A 25,699-nucleotide genomic window follows, 5' to 3' on the forward strand; every position below is an offset into this window, starting at 1 on the left:
GACCTATAAATCTGATACAAAAATAACAAGTTTTGGGTTTGACCTAAACGGGTTCGTGTCATAATCTGGTCACCCGTTTATGACCCGATCAGTTTTTGTGTCTGATGGGTTAAGCGGGTGATTCACCAGATTTATTAAAAAAGGAAAAAAGAAAAACTAAACTAAAGGCCCTAACCCAGGAAGGCAGGAACCCTAACTAAACTCTTTTCACTCCCTACTATCAAGTATCAGCTGACAGCCCCCTCCCCCAGCCGCGCATCTCTCTCTCTCTCTCTCTCATCCCACCATTTCTGATCACTGTGTGACTGTGAATCGCTGATCCCGATCTTCTCTTTCTCTCTCCCTCCCTCCCTCTCCCTCTCACTCCTGTTTTACATTCATTTGTCTTTGACGCACGGCCATCAAAATACAGGGGTAAGCTCAAAACTTAACCCTCATTTATTGTTTTTTTTTTTTTTTTCTCGCATTTTTTAAATAATAATCGGGTCGTGTCAATCCGATATAACCCAGTTATTTTAAACGGGTCGTGTCGGGTTACTCGGTTATTTTTTATGTCGCACTCATGTCAACCCTTCTAACCCGTTTAGCTAAACAGGTCGTGTTCGTGTATAGGTTAATTAGGTTGCGGGTCATTACGGGTCGTAATCGTGTTGACTCGCCAACCCATATTGCTACCCCTATTACCAAGTAACTTAGTGGAGTAGATCGTGCCAGAGCTTAGAACTAATGGTATGGTTATTAAAAAAGAACAACCAATTAATTAATTATTATTAATTTTTTTTTTTTAAAAAAAAAAAATTACTAAAGTTGTTTTCGCCAAGTAACATAGTGGAGTAGATCGTGCCACAGCTTAGAATTAATGGTATGGTTATTAAAAAAGAACAACCAATTGATTAATTATTATTATTATTATTATTATTTGTAGCAAACCAATTAAAATTTAAAACCATGGTCAAACCGTGAAAGCAACTCAATGTTGAATATGAGGGGGGAAAACTTGAACTTCAAATCCACCGTACATTCAGTGTTTATTTACCAAACCGGTTTGGTCAAGTTGTTTTCACCCTTGTAAAAAAAACAAATGAGCTGATATTACCATCCAAGACGGTGGGTAAGAGAAGAAAAGAAAAGCCAAAACTATGGTCAAAAGAAGTTCCATGTTGAAAAGTCATCGACGTGGAATATGGACTGAAATTCTATTTAAATTGGGTTTTAAATATATATATATATATTTTTTAATTTGGTCTATAAAATTATTTTAATAATTCTATTAAAAATATATATACTTTTCACATGTTACAGACATATAACATTTTTTTTTATAAATTAAATTGTAATAAAAAAAAAACTTTGTCCTTAAAAAAAAAAAAAAGGATAATAATAGTAAAATTTTGGAAAGTTGGCAAAGTAGTAAGGTAAAATTTTCAAACGGCCATAAAAGAAAGAAGTTAATATAAATTTCTGTTATTTAGTGTGTCTTCATCATCAAGAACAAAAGGAAAGAAGACCAAAAAAATAAAATTAAAAAAGAAAAAGAAAAAGAAAAAGAAAGGAAAAGACAGTGATATTTTTTTTATTATAGCACGAGGAAAATAAAAGTGGAGCCGAGCTTAGCCGAGCTGACATGGAACGATGGAGGCTTGTCTCTGTAGGAGCAGCGCCATCCGAGCAACCTCAACCAGGAACGTCCAAATCGCTGATACTGCGACCCGCAGGGCCGTGCTCTCCACGTGTCGACCTCCCATTGGCCAAGCACTTTTTCCACCTTTTCATTTTCTCCCCTCTAGCTTTAAACCCTTCTCGTCGGAACAGATACTCGGAAAAATCATTTCATCGGAGCCTTTCTCTTCTCATTGCTCGGAGAGCGAGCGTGAGAGTCACACTTGTAAGCGTTAGGGTTTGTGAGGCAAACACCAGTCCACGAAGCTTTTGGAGCTTTTGAGAGTTGCTGCTGATGCTTTATATCTTTATTGGAAAAATTTTCTCGGGAAAATTTAGCTAGCGTCGGCTGTAAGTTGCTTTTTGTTTTGGTCTTATCTTTCTTTTGTTTGTTAGGGTTTCTTTTCCTTTCTTAAACTGCGTGGAAGAAGAGGAGGCTTAGAACTCAAGCAAAGTTGTTGGAAGTTTGAAACGGAGCTTACTTTGAAGAAGAACTAATCGGTGAGGAATTTGGTAGAAGTAGTTGTGAATGGTTCATTTGGAACACGGAGCTTCAGAATTAGGAGGAATTGGGCTTTGGTTTTGTGGTACTTTGAGTATGCTTTGGAAAGTGAAATGAACGGTTACTGAAAGTTGACCTTTTGGGGATTAGGCTAATGTTAATTTCGTGAATATTATGTGATTTTGAGATGAGAAATTCGGGTATAATTTGAGGTTGCAAGTTGCAACGATGAGTTGCAGCGAGAAGAACAGAGGAGGCGAAGAGGGGCAGTATTCAACGAACTCGGTGACGCAGAATGGATCGGTGACGGCGTCGTCGCAGTTGAGTATCGATGAGAATCTGCTGGTGGACCCGAAATTGCTCTTTATCGGCTCGAAAATAGGCGAGGGAGCCCATGGGAAAGTCTATGAAGGAAGGTCAGTGTGAAACTTCTTGCGTAATTCGTGTTTTGTTTGATTTTATTGTTGTTGTTGTTATTATTATTATTATTATTATTATTATTATTATTATTATTTTGTTTTTTGAGTTGTTAGTTTGTGAGACTAGATTGATGTGAATATAGTTTTCGATGTTAAGCCATATGCTTCTTTGGCATGTAAAGCATGGTGATAGTCTAGTTTGTATTTTGCTTCGATTAACTAGTTTTTAATTTAATTTTTAAGAGGCTGGGATGCCCAATTTTTTATTTTTTATTTTTATTTTTTTGAGTATGCTGATGGGTGGATTTGAAAGTATTGAGGTTGCAAGGAAGCTCTTCATGACACAGGTTGTTATAACATCATGGTTCGTATGAAACTACAGGATTCCGAGATAAAGGCTTAGTTGATTATTCTAATCTTTAGTATGGGTAATGGCTTTTGATTGTTTTGTGGATAAAAATGAAATTATGATTCCTGTGAAAAGGAATGTAAGGTTTTACAGCATGTATATGTATATAGGTGTAACTTTTGATTGTTTTATGGATAAACATGACATTGTTCCAATGTCAACAAATATCAATGAGGTGTACCATTGTTCTTGAGCACTGGTGGCTGTTTTAAGAATTGCTTATCTCGCAGTTGGTGTCCTAGTCACATAGGTCTAGCATAATATTTTTCAGGTATGGGGATCGAATTGTGGCGATTAAAGTCCTCAATCGTGGGAGCACTTCGGATGAAAGAGCTGCACTTGAGAGTCGTTTTGCGCGGGAAGTTATAATGATGTCTCGTGTTAAACATGAGAATTTAGTCAAGGTCAGTGTTTTAATTTAAAACATTGCAATTTATTCCTATACTTCTTATAGGAAGGTTATATGAGTATCTGTATCTTAGTTATTTTTCTGTAAGCATTTTCCTTTTATGTGCACCTGACTCATGGTTTTTCTCATGGTTGTATCTGTATCATTTCACTAAGAATGATTCATTTCTGGCTTTTGCAGTTTATTGGAGCTTGCAAGGACCCTTTGATGGTGATAGTCACAGAGCTGTTACCTGGAATGTCACTCCGGAAGTATTTAATTAGTATTCGTCCTAATTTATTAGACCTTCACGTGGCTATAAATTTTGCCCTCGATATTGCTCGAGCCATGGATTGTCTACACGCCAATGGGATTATACATAGAGATCTAAAACCTGGTACTTCTCAAGAATATGGTGCATTAATAAACTAAATTCTTTTGATTGTTTGTTATATTTTGATTGGCTTTATGTTTTGAAATCCAATGGTTGTTTTGGGTTTTATTTGGTGATTTGTCTTTTTATTGCTGATTGTTAAAAGTAGGTACAACAATGTGTTTTAATCTTGTTCATCTTTCTCTTTTTCCCTCCTTTTTTTAAATCCCTATAAGTGTATGGAAACTCATATCAATCATATAATAGCTAATGATAGATACAAAAATAGCCATTCCAGTTTGCCCTTACTGCCATTTGGTTAATCCTCTGTGCTGTGCATTATCCAATTATGCTGCTGACAGGGTTCATAGTTCATTATAGTTTGGTTTTCAATTCAAGCTACAATATCGCAAAATTTATATTGGAAAAATAGATTTGGAGAAAAAAACACCTTCACGTGCAAACCATGCTGTGTGTTAAAATTTTTTAATCACTTTGGAAATTGGAGTTTTTGATGCTTGTCAAGTCGATTTTCAGTTGAAAATAGAAATATGTGGCCTTTATTTATTTTACCAACTTACAGAATTTTGTGTCAAATTGCAGACAATTTGTTGCTTACGGCGAATCAGAAGTCTGTGAAGCTTGCTGATTTTGGTCTTGCAAGGGAAGAAACTGTGACAGAGATGATGACTGCAGAGACTGGGACTTACCGTTGGATGGCTCCTGAGGTTTGTCTTATTCAACATGATTTGTTTGTTCAATGTACAAAATTTCTGTGGTTGATATGCAATTAATTGATCATCGAGATGCAGAGATATTTAGGATCATCAAGGCTAAGTCAGGAAAATGAAAACATGTATGCAGTAGACAAGCACCTAAACAGACACATGTATTACAGAATAGCTGCTACTCAACTTGGATTTATGATTTTTAGCCAGAGGAGTATTGCATAATTCTCTCAGAGAAACCTGGCATTAGATTGGGGGATGTCATTTGGGTTGGGAATAAATTAGTAAATTGTACTTTGACTGTGATAACCTATATGTTGGTAAATACCTCATTTGTTGGACATTAGTCTCAGTCTGTGGCCCACGTGGTTCCATATGTTGTGGAGTAGTATTTTATAAATCTACTACTTAGCAATCACTTAGGCTAATTATTGTATATTAATGCTGTGGTGCCCTTAGGTACAGCCCTGATTGCTGGCCTCCTTACTATAACTTCCTTAGTTTGGGCTTGCTTGCGAACTAAGAAGGTTATGTAAATCTATGTGAATAATTGTAAATAAATATAGGAATGTATATCAATCTGCAAGTGATCTCCATGTAAATACTTTTACACCATTATTGGAAGCTGTCATGAGCTTGAGAACGCTTTCTTAATGGACCTAAATAAGCTCAGTTTTTGGTTGCTCTGTCTTCATGTTTCAATTCTCGGCTTTGCCCAGTTTAATGTCACTGGTCAACATTATTCTTGAGGTAAGGCCTAGGAAGAGTGGTGATTAGACAGATTTAAGTCATTCTGATAATTTAGTTAAAACTGTGTTAAGCTTTTGTCTCGATTTGATCTTCCCTGTAGCTTAGGAGCTGTCAGTATTAACTGCACCTGCAGAAGAAACTTTGATTTACTTATCAAAAAAAAAAGAAAAAAAGGAGAAACTTTGATTTAAGGCTGATGTATGTGTATATTATGTTTCCTTTATTTAAATTTTATTATCCTGTTGTTTTTGGATTATTATTTGCACAAGCCTCATAAGCCACAAGCTTTGTTTTCACACAAGGCGGCCTTGCACAAACTTGTTAGACAATCTTCCTTGGGGCTTTGATAATTTTCATTTGGGTTGTTTTGTTGAACGGCTGGGCTGCACTTCTTGGTTTTGTAGTGCTGCTCCGCATCAAGATTTTAAGAGTTTTAAGGATTTACTTGTAATGCATAGAACCTTTCTTACCAGTTGCTAGACTTTTACCTACAATATATTTGTCTTTGCAGTTATACAGCACGGTAACATTGCGTCAGGGAGAGAAGAAACATTACAACAACAAGGTTGACGTCTACAGTTTTGGAATTGTCTTATGGGAATTGTTGACCAACCGCATGCCATTTGAAGGCATGTCCAATTTGCAGGCTGCTTATGCTGCCGCTTTTAAGGTGAAAAAGAATTCTTATTTGATTTTTCTTTTGATGCTGTTAGTGATTATGCTATGTTTTCTGTGCTATTCATTTTGGATGCCTCACTTCAGATGCCAATATAACTTTATCAAATGCAGACTGATAATAAACCATGCCTCTATTGTTCACTTTTGTAACTTCCGGTCTGTGCTTTGAGGGGCATCCTTAAAAGTTCTTGTGCATAATGAGTTCTAAAATCTAAGTATTTTTTGATAATATTATTGTCAATCTGAAATGCAGCAAGAGAGGCCTAGTCTTCCAGAGGATATATCCCCTGATCTGGCCTTCATCATACAGTCGTGTTGGGTTGAGGACTCTAACCTGCGGCCGAGCTTTAACCAGATCATCCGCATGCTTAATGAATTTCTCTTCACTCTCTCACCACCCTCACCATCGCTACCGGAATCGGAATCTGATACCAAGGCGGTGGCAACTAGTAATGGTACCATGACTGAATTTTCCGCCCGTGCGAGGGGGAAGTTTGCTTTTCTACGTCAGCTCTTCACTGCTAAGAGGACCAAGAACTCACAATGACGGTAAAATTTTGAAATTTTCTCTTCTTTTTTCCTGCCTGAGGAAAATTGGCATGCAACAGTAGATATATAATCTTTAGTGAATTCTGGTTGATTACCTAGATATCATGATTACTAAACGATGAAAAATATTGAACAGATTGATGTTCATGGGAAAACTCATTGGGAAATAAAAAGAATTAGAGGACTTGACATCGTCTAGTTGATGCTGATCCTGATACTGATGTAAAGGAGATAAATGGTTTAGACATTTTTCTGTTTACACGGATGCCTCTTTAATTGAAAATGCTTATTGTGAGGCAATCTAGATTTAAAAAAAAATAAAAATTTCCCCCTTTTTTAGGTGAAGAAATTGCTTACTTCGACCAAATATTTTTGCATAAGCTCTGCGTGGAGATGTTTATTTGTCCTGGGTTGAATCACCATGTTTTATATATAAATAAAGAACGTGTATTGATGTGTTTGTGCTGGTCGCCAAGAGAATTATTAATTTTTCTTCCCCTCTAAAACCAGCCATCCCCCGCTTTTTCCACCATTTCGAAAAATGGGCATTCAAAGAATAACCTAGGCCATGATTTACGATTACAACTCATGTTCACGTGTCCGAGTTTCGATCGTGTTGACGTATGAGTATAAGTTAACTTTGACCTGGCTTATTTAATTAAACGATTAGGCCCTACAATTTTAGTTGGTTAAATTTATGTTGGGTCCGTGTTAGATTTGTAGATCGTATCAAAACTTGCATACCCAAAATATCGTATGTTGGGTTTGGGTTGTGTTGATTCATGGGTATATAAGAAAAGTCGATCATAATTCGACTCAATTAATTAAACAATTTAAACGTTTCAACTTTAATCTAATATGTCAATTTCGTGTTAAGATTATACCGGAAGAAATTCCTACTACCGTGGTCGGAGAAATTATTTGTTGCCATTGGCACGGGCGGGTTCGAAGGTTTCCATGTACTTGTCTTAAAACAAAAATTAAATGAAAAGCGACCGATATATTACTAAACAAAAATTACTCCATAATTCTTAACCAAAAAAAAAAAAAATTTCTCCATAAAATTCAGCCCTAGAAAAAATACGGACCATATATATGGCAACCCTAGCATAAATTGCAAATTTAAATTATGGTTCTAACTTCTAACCAAAAAGCCTTAATGGACTTGTGATCCTTCGTCAATTAATGAGATTATAATGATTTTTCCTTCAAAAAAAAAAAAAAAAAAATGACAAATCTCTAGGCAGGAGCAGGAAGCCAATACTATTATCACGCATCCAATCCCACCACTTCGCTATATTTGAAAGAGGAATGTCTGATTTATAGAAGTGACGTTAATGGAGAAAATGTTGCAATTTGAGGATGGCCCAACAAGCTTCTGAATCAATTTCAAGCTGACAGACTACAAGCTATGTCGGCCCAATTATACTAACTTAATAGGCCCCGCCCAATTTCTTGTCCAGCTAAGCCCAATTACTTCTCTTTCTTCCACACGTGCCATACGTGCTAAATTATAATCTCAGCCTGTTCTGATCTTAGCTGCTGAAACACAAGAAATGGAAGATGCTGATGAGAGCCACACTTTCTGACATAATCCCCAAGCTTCGGCGACTTTCTTCTGTAAAAGAAGTAGAACAAACCCAAGCTATTATCATCAAAGCTGGCCTCTACACCCACCCTTACATACTTGCCAATCTCATCCCCTTCTCGGCCCTGTCCCCATTGGGAAGCCTAGCGCATGCGCAGGCCATGTTCCAAGAAACTAAAATGGACGACGCTTTCATTTGTAACACCATGATTAGAGCTTACACTAACAGCGTCTTTCCCATCAAAGCTATCTATATATTCAACCATATGCAACATGTGAATGCTGGTTCTGACCATGTTACTTACACTTTTACGCTCAAGGCGTGCGCTAGAGCTTCGAGGTGCGAAGAAGAAGGTGGAGGATGTAATGAGTTTGGTGTTACTCGTAAAGGAGCTGAGATTCATGGCCGGGTTTTAAAGTTGGGGTTTCATCGCGATGCTTATATTCAGAATTCGTTGGTTTATATGTATTCTCGGTGTGGGTTCGTGGGTCTCGCCCGTCAAGTGTTTGATGAAATGACCGAGCGAAGTGTTGCGTCATGGAATATCATGATAATGGCCTATGATCAGATTAATGATTTCAAATCGGCGGATTGCCTTATTGAGTTGATGCCTGAGAAAAATGTGGTTTCATGGAATACCTTGATCGGGCGGCATGTTAGGTCAGGCAATATTGAAGCTGCAAGAAAGGTGTTCCGAGAGATGCCAGAAAGGGATGCGGTTTCTTGGAATTCAATGATTGCTGGTTATGTTCAGGTTAAGAATTATGCTGGAGCATTGGCGCTCTTCGATGAAATGCAAATTGCTGAGGTAGAGGCAACAGAAGTAACGCTTATATCTGTTTTGGGTGCTTGTGCTGAGACGGGTGCATTGGAGATGGGTAGGAAGATCCATGAGTCCTTGAAAGAGAAGAGCTACAAGATTGAAGGGTATTTGGGTAATGCCCTTGTAGATACGTATACTAAATGCGGGAATTTGAGTTTGGCCTGGGAAGTATTTAACGAGCTGAAAATGAAACCGGTAAGTTGCTGGAATGCAATGATTATGGGTTTGGCCGTCCATGGTTACTGTCAGCAAGCTTTGGAATTGTTAGCAGCCATGGAGTTAAGGCTTGACGGGATCAGGCCGAATCGTGTAACTTTCATCGGTGTTCTAATTGCTTGTAGCCATCAGGGTTTAGTGGAAGAAGGACGCCAGCATTTCAATCGCATGATTAAGGTGTACAAGATCATGCCTGATATAAAGCATTACGGTTGCATGGTTGATCTTCTGAGCAGATGGGGATTGTTATATGATGCTTGGCAGATGATTAAAACCATGCCTTTGCCTCCAACCGCTGTGTTGTGGAGAACTTTGTTGGGTGCTTGTAGGGTTCACTCGAATGCTGAATTGGCTGAGGAATCCTTCCGACAGCTTGCCAAGTTGGAAGTTCTTTGTGATGGAGATTATGTTTTGTTATCTAACATTTATGCTGAATCTGAGAGATGGGATGATGTTCAGCGAGTTAGGAATGCAATGATTCATGTTGGAATTCCGAAGAAACTTGGCTCCAGCAATATAGAGATAAGACAATGAAACAAGAGTGCAGTTTCAATTGTAGTTTAACCTTTTTTTTTTATAAATATACTGCAAATGTGACTAATTTTCCTGTATTCCTTATAATCACTCATAATAAATATCCCTTTATGTTTGCCTAAACCTTGTCCAATTGACTGGTTCTTATAGTGGTATCTTGCTTTATAAAGTCAGCTTCACCTTATCTAAAATCTAAATTGCTGTTTTCATCCAATTTTCTGGTTTCTTTTTATTTTTTATTATTCAAACATCATGCACAGGCGAACATGACGAATTCAAATCTATCAGTTGGTAGAGAAGTAAGACTTCACAGTTATCTCCAATTTTGACGACTGACTTTGACGAGAACCACAGACTGAGAGGGTTGAGAGCACCAACCCATCCCTCTCACCCTGGAATTCCAATTGCATTTTCTCGTATCTCACAGCATTCACACCCAATTAGTCAATGGTTATATAGGGAGTGGGGTAAAGATAAAGAGCACGCGGCGTGCATGGCACGCCCGTGCAGGAATCACTTTTTTTTTTTAAAAAAGGGAGTGAGATAGAGATGTTTTTATCAAAATAAGTGACTAAAATATATATATAAAAAAAAAAAAAAAAAATTTGTTGACCCGATGAAAATAAATACTCTTCCCACTATTGGATCATTTGCAAACTATTCAACGGTCCGGATCTTGGCCAAGTTGCACACACTTTAAGTTATCAGAAAACAAAGACCCAAGTCAATGCCCCTCTAGACGATCCTTACGAGGGGAAATTACATTAAACTTACCCAGATATTTTATAAGATTATATTTCATTTTTTAAAACTAAATATTAGTTTTTATTAATATTTATTCTTCAACGTTCCAGTTTGGTTATTTGATCACTTTAAATTAAACTCAATTATTTATAGCATATTGTTTTCAATGATGACTTCTTGAATCTTGACCATTATTACACATGAAATATTAGAGCATGTTTTTTTTAAAAAAAATAAATAAATAAATAAGAGGGGTAAATATGACAAAAGTTATTTTTGTGGATTTGATATGTTATGTATTATTTCCTAATTAAATATATCAACATCTGAATACTCTCAGAAAAATTATAGGAAGGGAGAATTTATAATTAATAAAATGATTAAATATTTTTACTTGTTACTCTTTTTACGTGAGTATAAAAATTTAATTATTTTATTAGTTATGGTCCATGGACCGGCAAGTTTGTAAGGAGAGAGAGAAAATATTTTTCAAATTTTATTAGTTTATTAATGGGAAATTAATATCAAAGTGTCGTTAAAGGGAAATTAATTAATATATAAGAATAACGGATAACCAATTGTTTTGGATTCTTTTTTAGAAAGAATAAATCATATTGAATATAAGTACATGATGTGACGTAATTTTGCAAACACCTCAGACGAAGTCTTTGTGATTTTTTCGAAGTAAAAGTACACAGAGAGAGAGAGAGAGAGAGAAGTTTTATAGAAAGAGAAAGTACACGCAGCTGAAGGAGGAGACGCTGGATAATCTTCCCTGATTCAAGATCTAAAGGAGATCATCGATTATCGCTTCGAATCTTCTTCGAAGATTTCTTAGAGCTAATCTAGAGAGAGAGGGAGGGAGAGAGAGAGAGAGAGTTTAACTACTCATATTACTTGGTTTCATGAATGAAACCCAAAGCACTCCAATTTCTCGTGGGTTCTTAATAATTGAGTTCAATTGCTCAAGTAGGGAATTGGGTTTTTTTTATCTGGGTGAATTTGGTGAACTGGGTCTGCTTCTGATCACAGAAAGACACAGTTTTTTCTGATGAGACAATGGAGGACAATGCAGCAGCATTGCACACTGCTATAAACTCTGTGCAGGCATTAGGGAGAGGTTTTGATGTAAATTTTGATACGAGGTTGCTCTACTGTAAAGGAGTGGCTGGGTCTAAGGTGGTTGAAGTTGATGAAGAACACACTAAGGATCTTTTACTGTATGAGAACATAGTTGTGCCAAATGTTCCCAGGGACATCAATAACTCTCAGGAGACCAGAGGGCGTCAGAGCTCTGGGGTTTGCAGTTACCATGAGGTATGACTATGGTCTCCTTCTCTGACTCTTTGTTCAGTTCATTTGTTTCATGGGTTTGTCAAATCTTGGATAATATGTTTTTGTGCAAAATGGGAAATGTTTTATTTTTCATTTGATCATATTTGTGTTTTTGGGATATGGTGGATGCGTCCATCTAAGATTAGGTTTTAGGATTTGAATTAGGTTACACTAATGGATAGATGATGAGTTGGAGCTGCAAATTAGTTCGTGCTTCCTAAGTAATGATGATAGGGAACATTTTTCACCCTCAACTTTCTCAAGTTTAGTCTAGTGGACTTTCCAAGATTTCTTGCCAATATTTAATCTAAATTGGCAATATGGCACTCTGATCATCCACGAGGGACTTTTCTTACCTGAAGGGAATTTGTTTTACTTAGCACAAAAACTAAAAATAGAAAAAATTTCCTTGGATCGGAGTTGATGGACCTTATAATTATTATCCCATGTTGTAAATTCTTAATTTCTAAATTTTTTATGCTAGCAGAATTAGGATTGTTGTGATTACACGTGCTAGTAAGCAGAAATTGAAGGTGAAAGGTAATTTAGGAAGAGATAAAAATAACGAATAGGGAAGAAAAAACCTTAGCGGCCCCGAAGAAAACAGAGAATAAGTCTGAAAATACTGAAACATAATTATAACTTGAAGTGTAGAACTAAGCCCGCAAGCGGGGCTTATACAGCTGTAGCAAACCAACTTGTTGCCAAAAACAACAAAAGTCTGACTGAGGGTTGCTCGATGGCCAATACGTACCGAAAAAAGCTTTTCGGATTGGGTCTTATGCGCAATTTTGATCGGTAGCCAAAATTATGCCTGATTTACTGCCTATTGTGCCAATTATGCCTGATAATACTTATTCTTGCCATTCTTGTGCTAATCATCTCAATATATTCCAGCGCCATTAATTTAGAATCTGACAACTTAGCATTTGCTGATCCTCTTGCGTCAATTTTCCTCAACTTAGCTATTTCACCAGCCAGAACCTAAAGCTGACCCCTTAAGAAATTTATTGAAAGAAAACACTTGAAAAATAACTTAATATGTATTTATGAAGTAGTACATCTTTATTTTAACAACTAATTGACGAGAAAAAGAAAAAGAAGGGAGCAGTTGAACTCTGTTCATGCTCAAGATTTATTGCATTCAAGCCAAGCTTGATGGCTCCAATCCTTCCCTTTTGGTTTGGAAGGAGTTGTCACCTGAGCTTCAACATCCCAAAAAGTTGGCTTATTTGTTTGCACATGTAGTGTTATCCTTCTACATCATCACTTATGTGGGAACCCAGTTAAGTTTTTAGGAGAAGAATTTTATTTCTCACATTCATCTGAATGTCTTTGATTCATATTCTAAACCTTGCCTAATTATTGATTATAAGTTTGGGGTTGTTTGATCCTTTGTATTTTGCCCAACCACATGAGGCTGGGGATGGGAATTGAACTTCTAGATCATATCTTAGTAGTGTTTGAATTTTTGAATCCAAATGATTCCAAGAATTGTAAATTGAAATTCAAAACATTAACTCGAATGTTTAATTGGTGACAATGATAAAGTCATTGTTTTTTTTCGAAATATGAGAGAGAGAGAGAGAGAGAGAGAGAGTAGTGGTCAACAATATGTGGTATCATGAAATGCGGAATGAACAGCATAAGTATTTTCTGAAGTTAAGTGCATCTTGTAGCCTATTGTCAATGCTTTGAATGGCAATTGTTATAACATACTTTTATCATGAATGACTGCAGATGGTGGAATATTTTAATCAAAAGGCTAATCTTTCCGGAAGTTTTCCTCTTGGTAGTTTTAATTCTGCATTTAGCTTCACTGGTTCAAAGCATATTGATGTTGTAGCTACAAAGGCCCTTTCTATGGATGGCTTTTATATTCCTCTTGCCAAGGTTCAGCTTATAAAAAGCCCATTGGTGTTGCAAGAAAATGTCAAACGAGTGGTTCCAACTTGTTGGGACCCACCATCCTTAGCAAGGTATGAATGTTCAAATTATTCTAAGGAAAATAATGATAAGGTTGAAATTGCCCCTAATTAGTATTTATGTTTTGACAGCTTTATTGAAAATTTTGGGACGCATGTCATCACATCTGTAACTGTTGGTGGTAAAGATGTGATTTATGTTAAACAACATCAATCTTCACCTTTGTCAACCATGGAAATTAAAAAATATGTTCAGGAAATTGGAAACCAGAGATTTTCCGACACAGAAACCCTTGCCCGTTCAGGTCAAATGAAATTCAAGGATAAGGCTAGTTCTACAAAATATCTTATGCCTTTTCTTTTCTTTGTCTCGTCCTTCATTTCCATTGACTTTTTTGGTTACTAGTGACCTTTTCTGGTAACTGCTTTGTTTATTATTTATTTTTGAACTTTGCAGGGTGTTGATCCTGGTTTGTTCAATAGCCAAGGAATATATCCTCAACCCACTGCTGCACCATATCTTACCGGAAAAGAAGTATTTTAAAACTTAAATTGTTTATTCATACGCTCACTATTGCACTTTATACACCTTTTTTATCTTCTTTTTTTTGAGTATTTATATTCTTTTTTATGAGCTTGTCCATATGAGCCTCCATTTTCCTTGCGCATTTACATAATCCCATTTTTGAATCTTGTCTTGTTTGTTTGTTTGTTTGTTTCTTTTTTGGTCAATAAGATACTCTCTGCTGATGAATGACGTCCCATTTTACGTTCACTGGTGTTTTTATTTTTTTATTTTTTTTATTTTAATTTTTATAATATAATTATAGAGATTGGTAAGCATGAGATAGATTGGTGCTGGACATTGGATTGTGAAATTTGGATGGGCAGCAGAGCCAAAGTTTTTATTCACTGCAATGTATACACTTTCTCATTAATGATTGCTATCTGCCAGGCATTGGTCATTGAATCACTAAGTATCCTTGAACTCATAATTTTCTGAAACTCTGACTGATGCAGGATGTGACAGTCATCTTCCGCAGAAGGGGAGGAGATGATCTGGAACAAAACCACACCCAATGGGCAAGAACTGTCCGGTCTTCCCCAGATGTCATTGAGATGGCTTTTGTCCCTATAACAGCGCTTCTTAATGGGGTGGCAGGAAAGGAGTATCTTACCCGTGCTATTTCTCTGTATCTTGAATGTAAGGCACCTTGAGCTTCATGATTGATGGGTTGGAATTGTTTCCTCATTTGCTATAGTATTCCTTGCAACTGTAGTTTTTGAAATTCCTTTTGGATAACTGTGCGCAGACAAGCCTCCTATCGAAGAATTGAGATACTTTTTAGAGTTTCAGATTCCTCGGATATGGGCCCCTGTGCATGATAGGATAACTGGCCACCAAAGGAAGGAACCTGTTTGCCCATCTTTGCAATTCAGCATAATGGGGCAAAAACTTTATGTCAGCCAAGAGCAGGTATTAACTTTTGCAGTTTATGATACTAACCATTAGTCCTTCAAATTATTTTGAAAACATTGGAAATACATATATATATTTTTTTCCCTTTAATTCAAGAACAAATTCATGGTTTTGTCAGTAATCTGTCATTCTGACTCCCCAACTCCTTATTTACTAGATATAAGCAAATTTTTCCATCTTGTAAATGCAGATATCGGTTGGACGTAAGCCGGTAACTGGCTTGCGATTATGTCTAGAAGGAAGCAAGCAGAATCGACTATGTATCCATCTCCAACACTTGGCGTCTCTTCCAAAGATCCTTCAGCCATACTGGGACACCCACGTGGCTATTGGTGCTCCCAAGTGGCAGGGACCTGAGGAGCAAGATAGCCGATGGTTTGAGCCGGTAAAATGGAAAAACTTCTCTCATGTGAGCACTGCACCAGTAGAGAACCCTGAAACGTACATTGGTGACCTCTCTGGCGTCTACATTGTCACCGGAGCTCAGCTTGGAGTGTGGGATTTTGGGTCAAGAAACGTCTTGTACATGAAGCTTCTGTATTCTAGGCTGCCCGGCTGTACAGTCCGAAGATCATTGTGGGATCATACTCCGAATGATAAGTCAAGAAAAGTGGCGTCGACGACGGGTAGTAACTCCAATACAGGTGACTCAAGTTCAGGTTCAAGAGAAAGCTTAGTGGGGAGCAAGTTGGTTAAGTTTGTTGATATGTCCGAGATGTGCAAGGGGCCTCAAGATCCTCCTGGTCATTGGTTGGTTACTGGTGGAAAGCTTGGTGTGGAGAAAGGGAAAATTGTTTTGAGAGTGAAATACTCCCTGCTAAATTACTGAGTTTAATGCATGGCTTTGTATGAATTTTGTGCAGTGGGTGGCTTTTGTTAGGCACAGATGCTGTTTTTGATGCGTATATAAATTTGTGTTCAGCATGCTTCGTCTACTTTTGCAGTGTGATGGGCTTGAGTTTAAACGAAGATCTGAGAGAATGTGTTTTTGGGTGGTTTTGGTGGCTGGTTTCCCTAGAGATGCTGCCAAAATTCTGTAGAATATGTTAATCCCATTTCGGTAGATGACAAAAGGGTTGTAGAAATTTTAGATAGTTCCTCTGTACAAGAATGTTAAAAAACTTAACGAGGGGTATTTCTTTTTTTCTTTTTTTTCAATAAAAAGTTTTTTCTTCGTTTATTTCCATTCTCTGAAATCTGAATTACTTCCCCTAGGCGGCCCAACTCCAGAAACTCTGCAGAATCCAGTTCAGATTTGAGTTTGAGTAATTTCTAATAATACAGTTTATTAAACTGAGATGTGTTTTAAATGTTTGTGAAAATTACATGTTCTATTAAGATCACATGAATTTTAGAAACATATCAGTTTAATATCACATGTATTTTAGAAACACATCAGTTTAATAGATTGAATTTGAGAAAAAAAAAAATTTCAAATCCAATTTGAAGTAAAGCTTTATACAAGACTAAAAGTCTGTTTGGGATTGCATTTGAAGGGCTTAAAAGTGCTTTTAACACTCAAAAAGGCCGTTTGAAGAAAAAAAAAGTATTCGTTTGGTAAAAAAATTAAAAACGCTTTTAAAGGTCCAAAAAGCCTAAAATGGCCAAAAGACTTTTTTCAAAAGCTTAAAAACGAAGTTTTTGCCCAAAAGCTCTTTTTAACTTAAAAACTCTATTTCTCAAACGTAATTACAATCAGGCTCCAAAAGCTCTTTCACAACCATTTTACCAAACGATCGTATTTTGGCTGAAACGAGCTTTTGATGCTCCAAACGTGCGTTTTGGGTCTGCAATCGCAATCAAGGTATCTTCTTCTTCTTCTTTTTTTTTTTTTTTTTTTTTTTCAATTTTGTATACCTCCATCCCCTTTGCAAACTGAACTGGTTAGATTGGTTTTTACGTATTTATTTTTTATGTAAAATTAATTGAACAAAATGCAACATGGATTTTGTTGTTATGTTGATGATTTGTTTTTTTCTTTCTTTTTTCCTTTTTTGGATAATGTGAAATGGTTATTGTTTTGGTTTTGTAGAACGGCCTCATTTAATTTAATTAATTAATTAATTTTTTTTTAACCGTTAGAGCCATGTCATTTTGATAGTTTACGTGATACATGTTATGTCAATAACTAAATAATTAAATTATGTCAAATTTTGTTACTTAATTTTGTTACTTAATTTCGTCATATAAAAATTACCACATGATACTCAAGTAGACGACTACGTAGGTTTGTTTGTAAGAGAGTTATAATAAAAGTTGTAGTACTTCAAACATTTTCCTTTTGGAATCAGTATCATTCTCAAACCGAAATAACCAATCATGAAAAGAGGAGGGAAAAGAGAAGATGATAACAACCTAATAATTCTTTGTAATTCATGATTCATACACATGAAATGGTCTTATTTAACCCCACACTTGGTTTTCAACCAAATCGGGATGTACATTTGTTGAAAATGATACACTCTAAATATAAAGCAATATGCATAATATAAGAGTAAAGCTAGAAATCACACTTTTTATCTTACATCTCTCACTCTGTTGATATTGTAGTGCCAATCAACGCTTGAATTTTTTTTAAACAAAGACTGATTTAAAAGCCGATGGGCACTGTCGCAACAAAATGATGAGATAATGATAGAATAAAAGCTTACATTACTCATAACATAAATAGGTGAACCTTTTACTCCCAAGTTTTAAAGCATATCTACTTTGCCATTATGCATTTACCAGCCACACCTTATTTTCTCTCTCTGCCTAAGCTCTCTGGAATAAATTCTTATAAACACACAACTTGATCTAGAATTGGCCTCCTTCAAAGGTCTGTCCAAATTGCCAACCGGCAGGGACAACATTGTAGTTGGTGACAGTGGTGCCATCACTGGCGGTGACCTTGAAGGAGAGGCTCTGGCCGTTGAGGTTTGAGTTGCTCTGCCAATTTTGGCCCCAATTTCTTGACATTGGTTGCCACCCTGTCCTAGACCCCTTGATTGACACTGACTGGACATCCCCTGCTCCCCCAACATTTGTTACCAAAACCAGGTTGAAGAAAGAATGGCCATTGACGGTGAACCTTATGCCTCCGCTCTTCACACATGGGACCCTGACAAAACCAACATACGAATTGAATGATGAATCCATAAGTTTAAGATTTTAAAACATTTTCAGCCTTTTTAAGTTTTCTGTTTGGATTTCCAGAGGTTAGATGTACTACAAATTAACCCACAATCTCCACCACCCACGCGCACCCCTTCCGCCATCACCGGCCACCGCTCAACCTTCCGACATTCTCACGCATGAGGATGGGCTACACGCGCCACCGCCCCCCCTTTTGGTCTCTTGCACCGGCTCTCATTCATCACATCTCACATGACTTTCTTTTGTGGAGCTATTTTAATGCACTAGAAATTCCAGATCCGGATCCGAACCTCAAAAATATCCAATCTTAGTAATTTTCTATCTTGCTACCCTAAATGGTGTACATCTACCTCTTAGATTTCCCAACTTACTTATAAGAAGGGTTTTTTTAATTAATACTCACACCATTTAGTATGAATCGCTACAACCAACTTTGCTAGCAACTTTCCGGATGGATTGCCCTTCACCCTCAAGAATTTCTTTATAGAATGCTGTTTTTTGGTCTTTTATATTTTTTAATATATAATTTTCAATGTTTTGTATATCATTAAAAACAAGAAGAAGAAAAACACGTGGAAATGACATAGAAAAGTTACCTTCTGAAGAGTACGGGTACAATTCCAGCTCGATATTGAGCAACGTGCAAGAAAGCAGGCTCGGCCAAATCAAAGTGTTGAAGAGGGGGGTTGCACCAGCCACCGTTGTCGTTAGAGAGAGCAGGATTAGGAGGGCAAAGGTTGGTGGCAGTGACAGTGATGGTGCCAGGGAGGCACCACTGAGGGTCGTCACTGCATCGTAATTGGTAACACGCTCCGCAGCTCAACCCATTGTTGAACAAAGCAGTGCTAAGAGCTGCGGTTTTGGTCCCGTATCCCTGGCTATACAAGTTACCATACCCACATGCTCCCCCTGCAAACCGCCATGCACGTGCAACATTATCAGAAACAATACGACAAGTTTTTTTTATAAAACATGTGTAAATTGGCTGGAAGCTTTAGGTTAATTTGTTTACCCATTGTGCCAGAAGCGTCACTGCCGCCATAAAAGGTGGCGTGGGCAGTCTGCCACCCACCGTCGTAGTGTCCATAAGCGCCATGATCAACACAGAGGATCAATAGAAACAACGACAGGAATGGGGAAAGTTTCACTGCTGTAATGGCCATTGCCCCTTTGCTTGTGTGTGTGTGAGCGTGAGAGAGAGAGAGAGACAGAGAGAGAGAGAGAGAGTGAACTGCTTGCTTGATGGATTGAGCCCTGGGGGGATTAGTAGAAGGGGAAGCTATTTATACACATGAGAGAGTTTGTGGTGGCATAGAGAGAGAGTTATAGAGGGTAGGCTAAAATCTATAGTTACGCTAGCTTTGCATTGATTTATAAAGGTAAATGCTTATGATACAGCTTTTGCTCTAACTATTTTACAAATTGACGTGTATAAGTGAAATGTAGAATTACAAATTGACGTAATTTATATTGTCACCATTAAATTGAATTGTTTAGTAGTTGATAAGTACTGTAATGTCACGTGGACTATAACGTTTGTTTATAAGGGATTTATAGTACCCCTAACCAGAGACTGATTTAGGGGGATTGGCACTCACCAAATTACAAGAAAAAAAAAATTAAGACAAAAAAAAATAATAATAATTTAAGGTATTTTTTTGTCAATTAATCCCTTCCCAAATTTAAATCTGGCTCCGTCCCTACCCTCAACAGTAGTCTTTACTATAATTAGTACTTTATAAACTCATGTGACATAATTTGATTTGTGAGAAAAATTAAGCAATAAAATTTAATAGATAAGTTAATTGTTTAGTGAATTATGAGGAAAGTGACATGTGGAGGAGACTTAAAATAAAAGCAAGCTTATAGAGCTTCTCGCATCACTTTTTAGTTAATTGCCATATAATTAGGAGAAAGAGCCAACCGCGTGGTCAAACTTTTAGGGGGAGTTTGAACTTTGAAGAGTCACGAGAGAGACGGCAACAATATGTTGCACCTGCAGGCACGGGAGTGACTGACGTGTCCATTGACAGTTGGAAAGTTGGTCCAATATAGGAAGAAATTGATTGGGTGGCCGTTGACATGCTGGAAGACCAAATAAGGATGTCCAGTTGTGAAGCTGATGACGTGTCGAAGCTGCAATATCACGGGGTTTTTAGCCTTTTTAGGTGTTGCTTCTTCTTCTTATCTTCAAAATGGTATTTGTCCCACAACCTTTGCCCTTTGGACTGAGAGTTACTATGATGACAACATCCTCATCAGTCTTCCTATGAGCCCTCCCTTAAATTGTGTACTATCTCAACAAACAAAAGTAATGCCCCCGTACTTATTTCATATTTCACTTTCATACTATTAGTATTAGTTTGATTCGACAGCTCATGTGAAAATTCAATGGTTGATGGTTGATGAGTACTGTCACATTAGCATAATGATATAAGAGTTTAAATGAAATATAAGTTTTTAGAATTATTCCAACGGACATACACATATACAAACTACATTATCGATGTAAACAAATACCGACGTAAATAAGAGCCTCTAAGGTTTTTTTTTTTTTTTTTTTTTCCTAATCAAATAAGAAAATAGTTACATGATTAAAACATTGAAAATGGGGTGCGCTCCCAACATCAGATCCAAAATGAAAATTACAGCGCAGCTGCAAGCAATACAAAGAAAAAATAGAAAATGGGTCATAAAATGACCCGGTCCTCTCAATAAGGGCCACAAAAAGCGGTTTCAACACCGAGACGGAATAAACGTACAGAGGTTCAATCCTATCCAAACACCCGCAAGGTAAAGGCAACCACCAAGAGGAGGTTGCGGTAGAAAAGGCACTATAAAGACATAGTATTAGAACAAAAGTTATAATCGAGTTCAGACTTTATTTCTGTTGTTCGCCTCTTATTTTGAACAAGCGGTGATTTAACACTATGCATGTGCTCGGGCTTTGAGAGCGGGATAGTGAAGAATTGAATACAGCAACTTGGGTTGTAAGGAATATTGTTACAGAAGAGCACGAGTTTGATGTGGGTTTTATGCAGTCACCTAACTTTGTTATGCATTTTAGGAACAAATTATCAAAGAGTCAGTTGGTTGCTTTCAAGTTACAGCAGCAAATTAAGTCTCCTACCAAACAAGGTTTAAAGCCGCTACTGTCATACTTTGAAGTCGGCAGTAAAACACCGTTGAAGTAGAAGCCAACCGTACAAACTTCTACCCCCACCGCCACCGGCAACAAGTGCATCTTTATGAGGAGATATTGCTTAGGTCGTGGGAGAAACCTCACTTTTCAAAAGATTATATCTTGAGAGAAGTTTGGCATCTCGGGGACATCCTCAAAGGGAGTCAGCTGGGACAATATTGAATGTTTTCCGATGAAAAATGGTGGCATGGAAGTAAATATAGAACGATGAAAAAATTACAGAAAATGTGCTGTAATTTTTTTTTTACAACTGGATGGTACTATTAGAACATGAGGCCATTAAATGCAAGGTTTTTATAGCAACTGAACGCCCATAATTCCATTCGAGGACTAGGTCAAGCTAGGAATGAGACCGTGAAAGAGTGGGGAGAGGGAAGGGTTAGGAGGAAAATTAAATATTTGGGATATTAATTATAGCTTTTGTTATAATTTCTTTGCAAATTCATTGTACAATTTATATTTTGTGGAATTGAGTGTCACATGGACAATCAAGTGGTTGTCTATATTTTAGTCGTTAATACGTAAACTACATCGATTTATAATAGGGATATGATCAAAAGTAACAAAAAAAAAATACATGTATATATTTTTATTGACTCAACTGATAAAGTTGAAGTCTCTCATTGTTGAATAAGGAATTTGATAACAAATCCCATCTATATTAGGGGAGAGAGGAATTTAAGACCATTAGGGATTTTTTTTTTTTTTTTTTTTTTTGACATGTTCACACAAAAAGGGGGAGAGGAGATTCGAATTAGTGACCTTCACTTCATAACGCGTGGTCCTCAGCCGATTGAATTTCTTATTGGGAATAGCATTAGGGTTTATGACTCTTGGTTGAAGCTCCCAACTCCTCCTTGTCATCATCCCGACGTTGCCACCACCACGCGAAGCCAAGCAATTCGTCCCACCATGCTCACCTCCATCACGCATATGCCTCTGTGCTCATGCTGTTTTGCCATTCTACAGTTGCTTTCTAGTCCAATGCCAATGCTCTTAAGGGACAATAGTGAACTCTCTTTTATTATGTAGCCTTGAGACCCAATGGGCCTTCCCCAATGGACCTAGAGAGAAAAGTTTTCAAATAATATGTATATGCGAAGACAAACACCGAAATAGATATTTGAGAACCTCAACGTGTTCCACATCACCCAAAAAACAGAAATCAAGCCATTTTTTTTTTAATTTTTTTTAAATTCAAAGCGGGAGAGGGGGAAAAGGGGAATCAAGCCTTTGTTTTGATATGCAGAGTGCAAGATCAGCTCTATCCCAGGCAGTAATGGGCTTAGCTTGTAATATGACCTTCCCGCCCACATGCAATAACATATGCCTGGGCCTTATAAAAGAAGAAACTAAAGGGACTGTCCCCAATCATACTTGGGCCGGGACCTGACTTAGCCCAGACAGGCACATAAGAAATCAATGAGATTCTAAACAATTTCCAAACAAAACTTTAACGAGAGTGGAGTGTAGACGATGCACAAAACAAGGCTTTTATGCAATCATTCAGAGGTCACCACGTCAGCTTGGAACAAAATAAATGCATGCTAACAAAACAAAAGATTTAACCCACCATTCTTACTATAAAAAAAAAATAATAATAACCTTCAACAACACTACTGCCCGACACCAGCCACGCTAGACGTCGCCGTCTGGTATCTCTCTCAGTCCGCCTATATCTCTCTCTCTCTTTGGTAGTTCTGAAACTGGCAGCCACCCCAAGTGGGCCCATGGGATGACAGTGACAAACTTTAATGCGTTTTGTCTACATTTTGTAGTGTGGTGGTTGTGTTTTGCCTTCTACGAAATGAAAGAGGAAGATGAGAAAAATGATTTGGGTTGAGGTTCAAGGTTGGGGACTAGGCCCAACTAACAAACATCATTCAAACAGAATGCAGAATGGGCCGCAGCCCAGCTCAGCTTATTTACAAATTACATGTGCCGTTTTCTCCTTTACCCGCGTATTAAGCCCTTCTTCACCTTTTAATTTATTTATTTATAAATAGCCCTTCTTCACCTTCTTATTCCCATTTCCCAAAAAAATCACGCCGCCTCCCCAAGTCTAACCTAATTTTTGCGAAGCCCTTCTTCCCCAAAACTCTACCCTTCCTTCTTCGGTCATGAGTACTATTCACAAATACTCCAGGGACGAATTCATTCCAAAAAGAAGAAAAACGATTTACTCACGCAGCCGCTCATCCCTAAATATTCGAACAACGACTCCAAGGGTGGACACCTCGGCACGGCCGCTCTGCACGGCGGCTGGACCACCTGCTGGTTGTTTTTCTTACGACATCGTTTTCTGTGTGAGTGGGATTCGTACTGCGACGGATGATGATGGAACTCGGTGGACGCATACAAAGTGGTATACCATTAGTGTTCAGGCTGACGGTCGCGGCAAGGTCTACCCAAAACGGCTCCGTCACTTTTGGAAAGGAATGGTTCCCACGAAGGCTCCCTTAGCAACCCTAGGCCCCCACGTCTACTCCTTTGGGGGAGTGAACATTTCTAATCCGTCGTCACGGGAGATTCGGGAGTCCTACAGATTAAGGTTTACTCCGCAGGTAGGTAAGGAATTTGTCCCTGTTTCTCCGATGCTCTATGGGAGATCTGTTTCGGAAATTTCGGTTCTAGGGAACAAGATTTATCTCCGTAATAGTTTTTCTCAAACACCTCCTCTTCTTCATCCTTGTTGGGGTGAGGTTTTTGACGTCGACAATGGAAAATGGGAAGCTCTCCCTAACCCACCAAATTATCCTTTTCAATATCCGGAATCTATAGTCGTTTCTGCAGTTGTTGAGAATCCGGAAAGGGTTATTGTGGCTTACCGTCCAAATGCTCATTACTCTTTTGCTACCTTCTATGCCTATAATGTGCGTCATAGGTCTTGGGGAAGGCTTGCGCCTGCTAAGCGCTTCCTCCACAAACTTATTTGTGATAGTTGGCCCGGAAGGTCTGTAAGTGCCGGCAACACTCTATACTGGATCAAACGCGAGGAGGCATTGTCAGATGATATGCTATTCATTGCCTACGATTTGGATTTAAATCTGTGGCTAGAAGGGTGTCTTAAAGGTCACGGAAGGTTTTTTTACCAAGATTATGGAATCTTGGACGAAGGGGGACGCCCTCCTCGCTTCTTCCATCTCGAGAAGCAAAGGTTCTGCCTTTTACAGTTCTCAGATGAAACTGACTATATTCGTTGTGTTGTAGTTCAAGTTTCTCCTATGCCCCGAATGAAGACTTTAGATATAGAGGTTGTCTGTGACCAAAAGTATGCCATGGAACGAACAACCTGCGCAGCCTTGGCATTTTGCAACATAGTGTAAGTTTCTTGTTTTCCTACTTGATTTGAAATATTGAAAATCTATAATACTCTGCTGCCTTTCTTTTCTTTATATATTTGTCAGATTTCAGTGGGTTTACTTTTTTATGTCTTGTGTAAGTGCTAATGTGCTAATGGGATGCCTCTTAAACTTGCAGGCGTAAGAAGATAGATTTGGAGGAGAAATCAACCATAGATTTGGAGGAGAAATCAACCAATAAGGAATTTAAGAAGAGACATTTTGGAGAGCCTAGCACATTGAACCTAGCCTAGCTAGCTCTCATGTAATTAACATGGGCATATATAGCTCCCTGATGTACTGATGAGCTGTTTTACTCTTTCACGTTAAAACACTATTTGTGCTAATTGAATCAGCGTTAAATACAGAATGGGTACTTATGCTTTTGGTGTGTATCAAAATCAGACCTTGACTTTTCAAGATTGATAAAATTAGTCTTTGTATTTTTTTGACGATGTAAAAGGAATTATTCTGTCTACTTCCGTTAATGGACTGTTTTTACTGAGGCAATTCCCGGTTATAAGTGAAGAATGGACCGAATGGTGATGTAAGGGCAACGGCGTTAGGTTAGGCATATAAGAAAACATCGATTTGATGATGGAGTAAGTGTGATTTTATTTCTGGTAATGTGGTAGGGCTAAAGTGGAGCAAGGGACTAAATGGAAAACTGATTTAACAAATTGCTAGGCAATGATTATGCGGAAATGGTATACGTGGTGCAACGTGATTGAACCAATTGGCTTTTTTTTTTCTTTTTTCTTTTTCCTACGTGTGTCAAACGGCCCACTAACGGAAGTAAACAAAATGATTTATTTTATGTCAAAAAGCACAATGATTAATTTTATCACTTTTGAAAACCCAAAGACTAATTTGATAAACACCAAAAACACATGGATCACTTTTGTATTTAACCCTAATTA

The 25,699-nt window shown here is 37.6% G+C and overlaps 5 protein-coding genes across 5 annotated transcripts; 4 read left to right on the forward strand and 1 right to left on the reverse strand.

Moving 5' to 3' along the window:
- The first annotated feature begins 1,734 nt into the window (after positions 1-1,734).
- Positions 1,735-6,653, forward strand: LOC132162584 (Protein kinase superfamily protein). Its single transcript, XM_059572839.2, has 6 exons — positions 1,735-2,577; positions 3,261-3,393; positions 3,579-3,774; positions 4,354-4,478; positions 5,740-5,898; positions 6,160-6,653. The coding sequence occupies exons 1-6, from the start codon at positions 2,390-2,392 to the stop codon at positions 6,451-6,453; spliced, it is 1,095 nt and encodes a 364-aa protein (XP_059428822.1). The 5' UTR covers positions 1,735-2,389; the 3' UTR covers positions 6,454-6,653.
- A 1,170-nt stretch (positions 6,654-7,823) lies between these two features.
- Positions 7,824-9,740, forward strand: LOC132192288 (pentatricopeptide repeat-containing protein At3g29230). Its single transcript, XM_059607573.2, has one exon. It carries the CDS (start codon positions 8,019-8,021, stop codon positions 9,615-9,617), a length of 1,599 nt encoding a protein of 532 aa, XP_059463556.2. The 5' UTR covers positions 7,824-8,018; the 3' UTR covers positions 9,618-9,740.
- A 1,285-nt stretch (positions 9,741-11,025) lies between these two features.
- On the forward strand, positions 11,026-16,281 carry LOC132162583 (MACPF domain-containing protein CAD1). The gene is made up of 7 exons (XM_059572838.2): positions 11,026-11,678; positions 13,437-13,675; positions 13,754-13,949; positions 14,079-14,156; positions 14,642-14,825; positions 14,935-15,098; positions 15,292-16,281. The coding sequence occupies exons 1-7, from the start codon at positions 11,421-11,423 to the stop codon at positions 15,928-15,930; spliced, it is 1,758 nt and encodes a 585-aa protein (XP_059428821.1). The 5' UTR covers positions 11,026-11,420; the 3' UTR covers positions 15,931-16,281.
- A 1,163-nt stretch (positions 16,282-17,444) lies between these two features.
- Positions 17,445-19,512, reverse strand: LOC132192084 (expansin-A4). The gene is made up of 3 exons (XM_059607288.2): positions 19,249-19,512; positions 18,833-19,145; positions 17,445-18,201 (listed from the first exon to the last, which is right to left on the reverse strand). The coding sequence occupies exons 1-3, from the start codon at positions 19,397-19,399 to the stop codon at positions 17,898-17,900; spliced, it is 768 nt and encodes a 255-aa protein (XP_059463271.2). The 5' UTR covers positions 19,400-19,512; the 3' UTR covers positions 17,445-17,897.
- Positions 19,513-23,471: 3,959 nt separating this feature from the next.
- Positions 23,472-25,165, forward strand: LOC132191915 (uncharacterized). Its single transcript, XM_088511226.1, has 2 exons — positions 23,472-24,760; positions 24,919-25,165. The coding sequence occupies exons 1-2, from the start codon at positions 23,559-23,561 to the stop codon at positions 25,031-25,033; spliced, it is 1,317 nt and encodes a 438-aa protein (XP_088367352.1). The 5' UTR covers positions 23,472-23,558; the 3' UTR covers positions 25,034-25,165.
- Positions 25,166-25,699: the final 534 nt, after the last annotated feature.

This window comes from Corylus avellana, chromosome 10 (genome assembly GCF_965113065.1).
Source record: "Corylus avellana chromosome 10, dhCorAvel1.hap1.2, whole genome shotgun sequence".
NCBI lineage: Eukaryota > Viridiplantae > Streptophyta > Magnoliopsida > Fagales > Betulaceae > Corylus > Corylus avellana.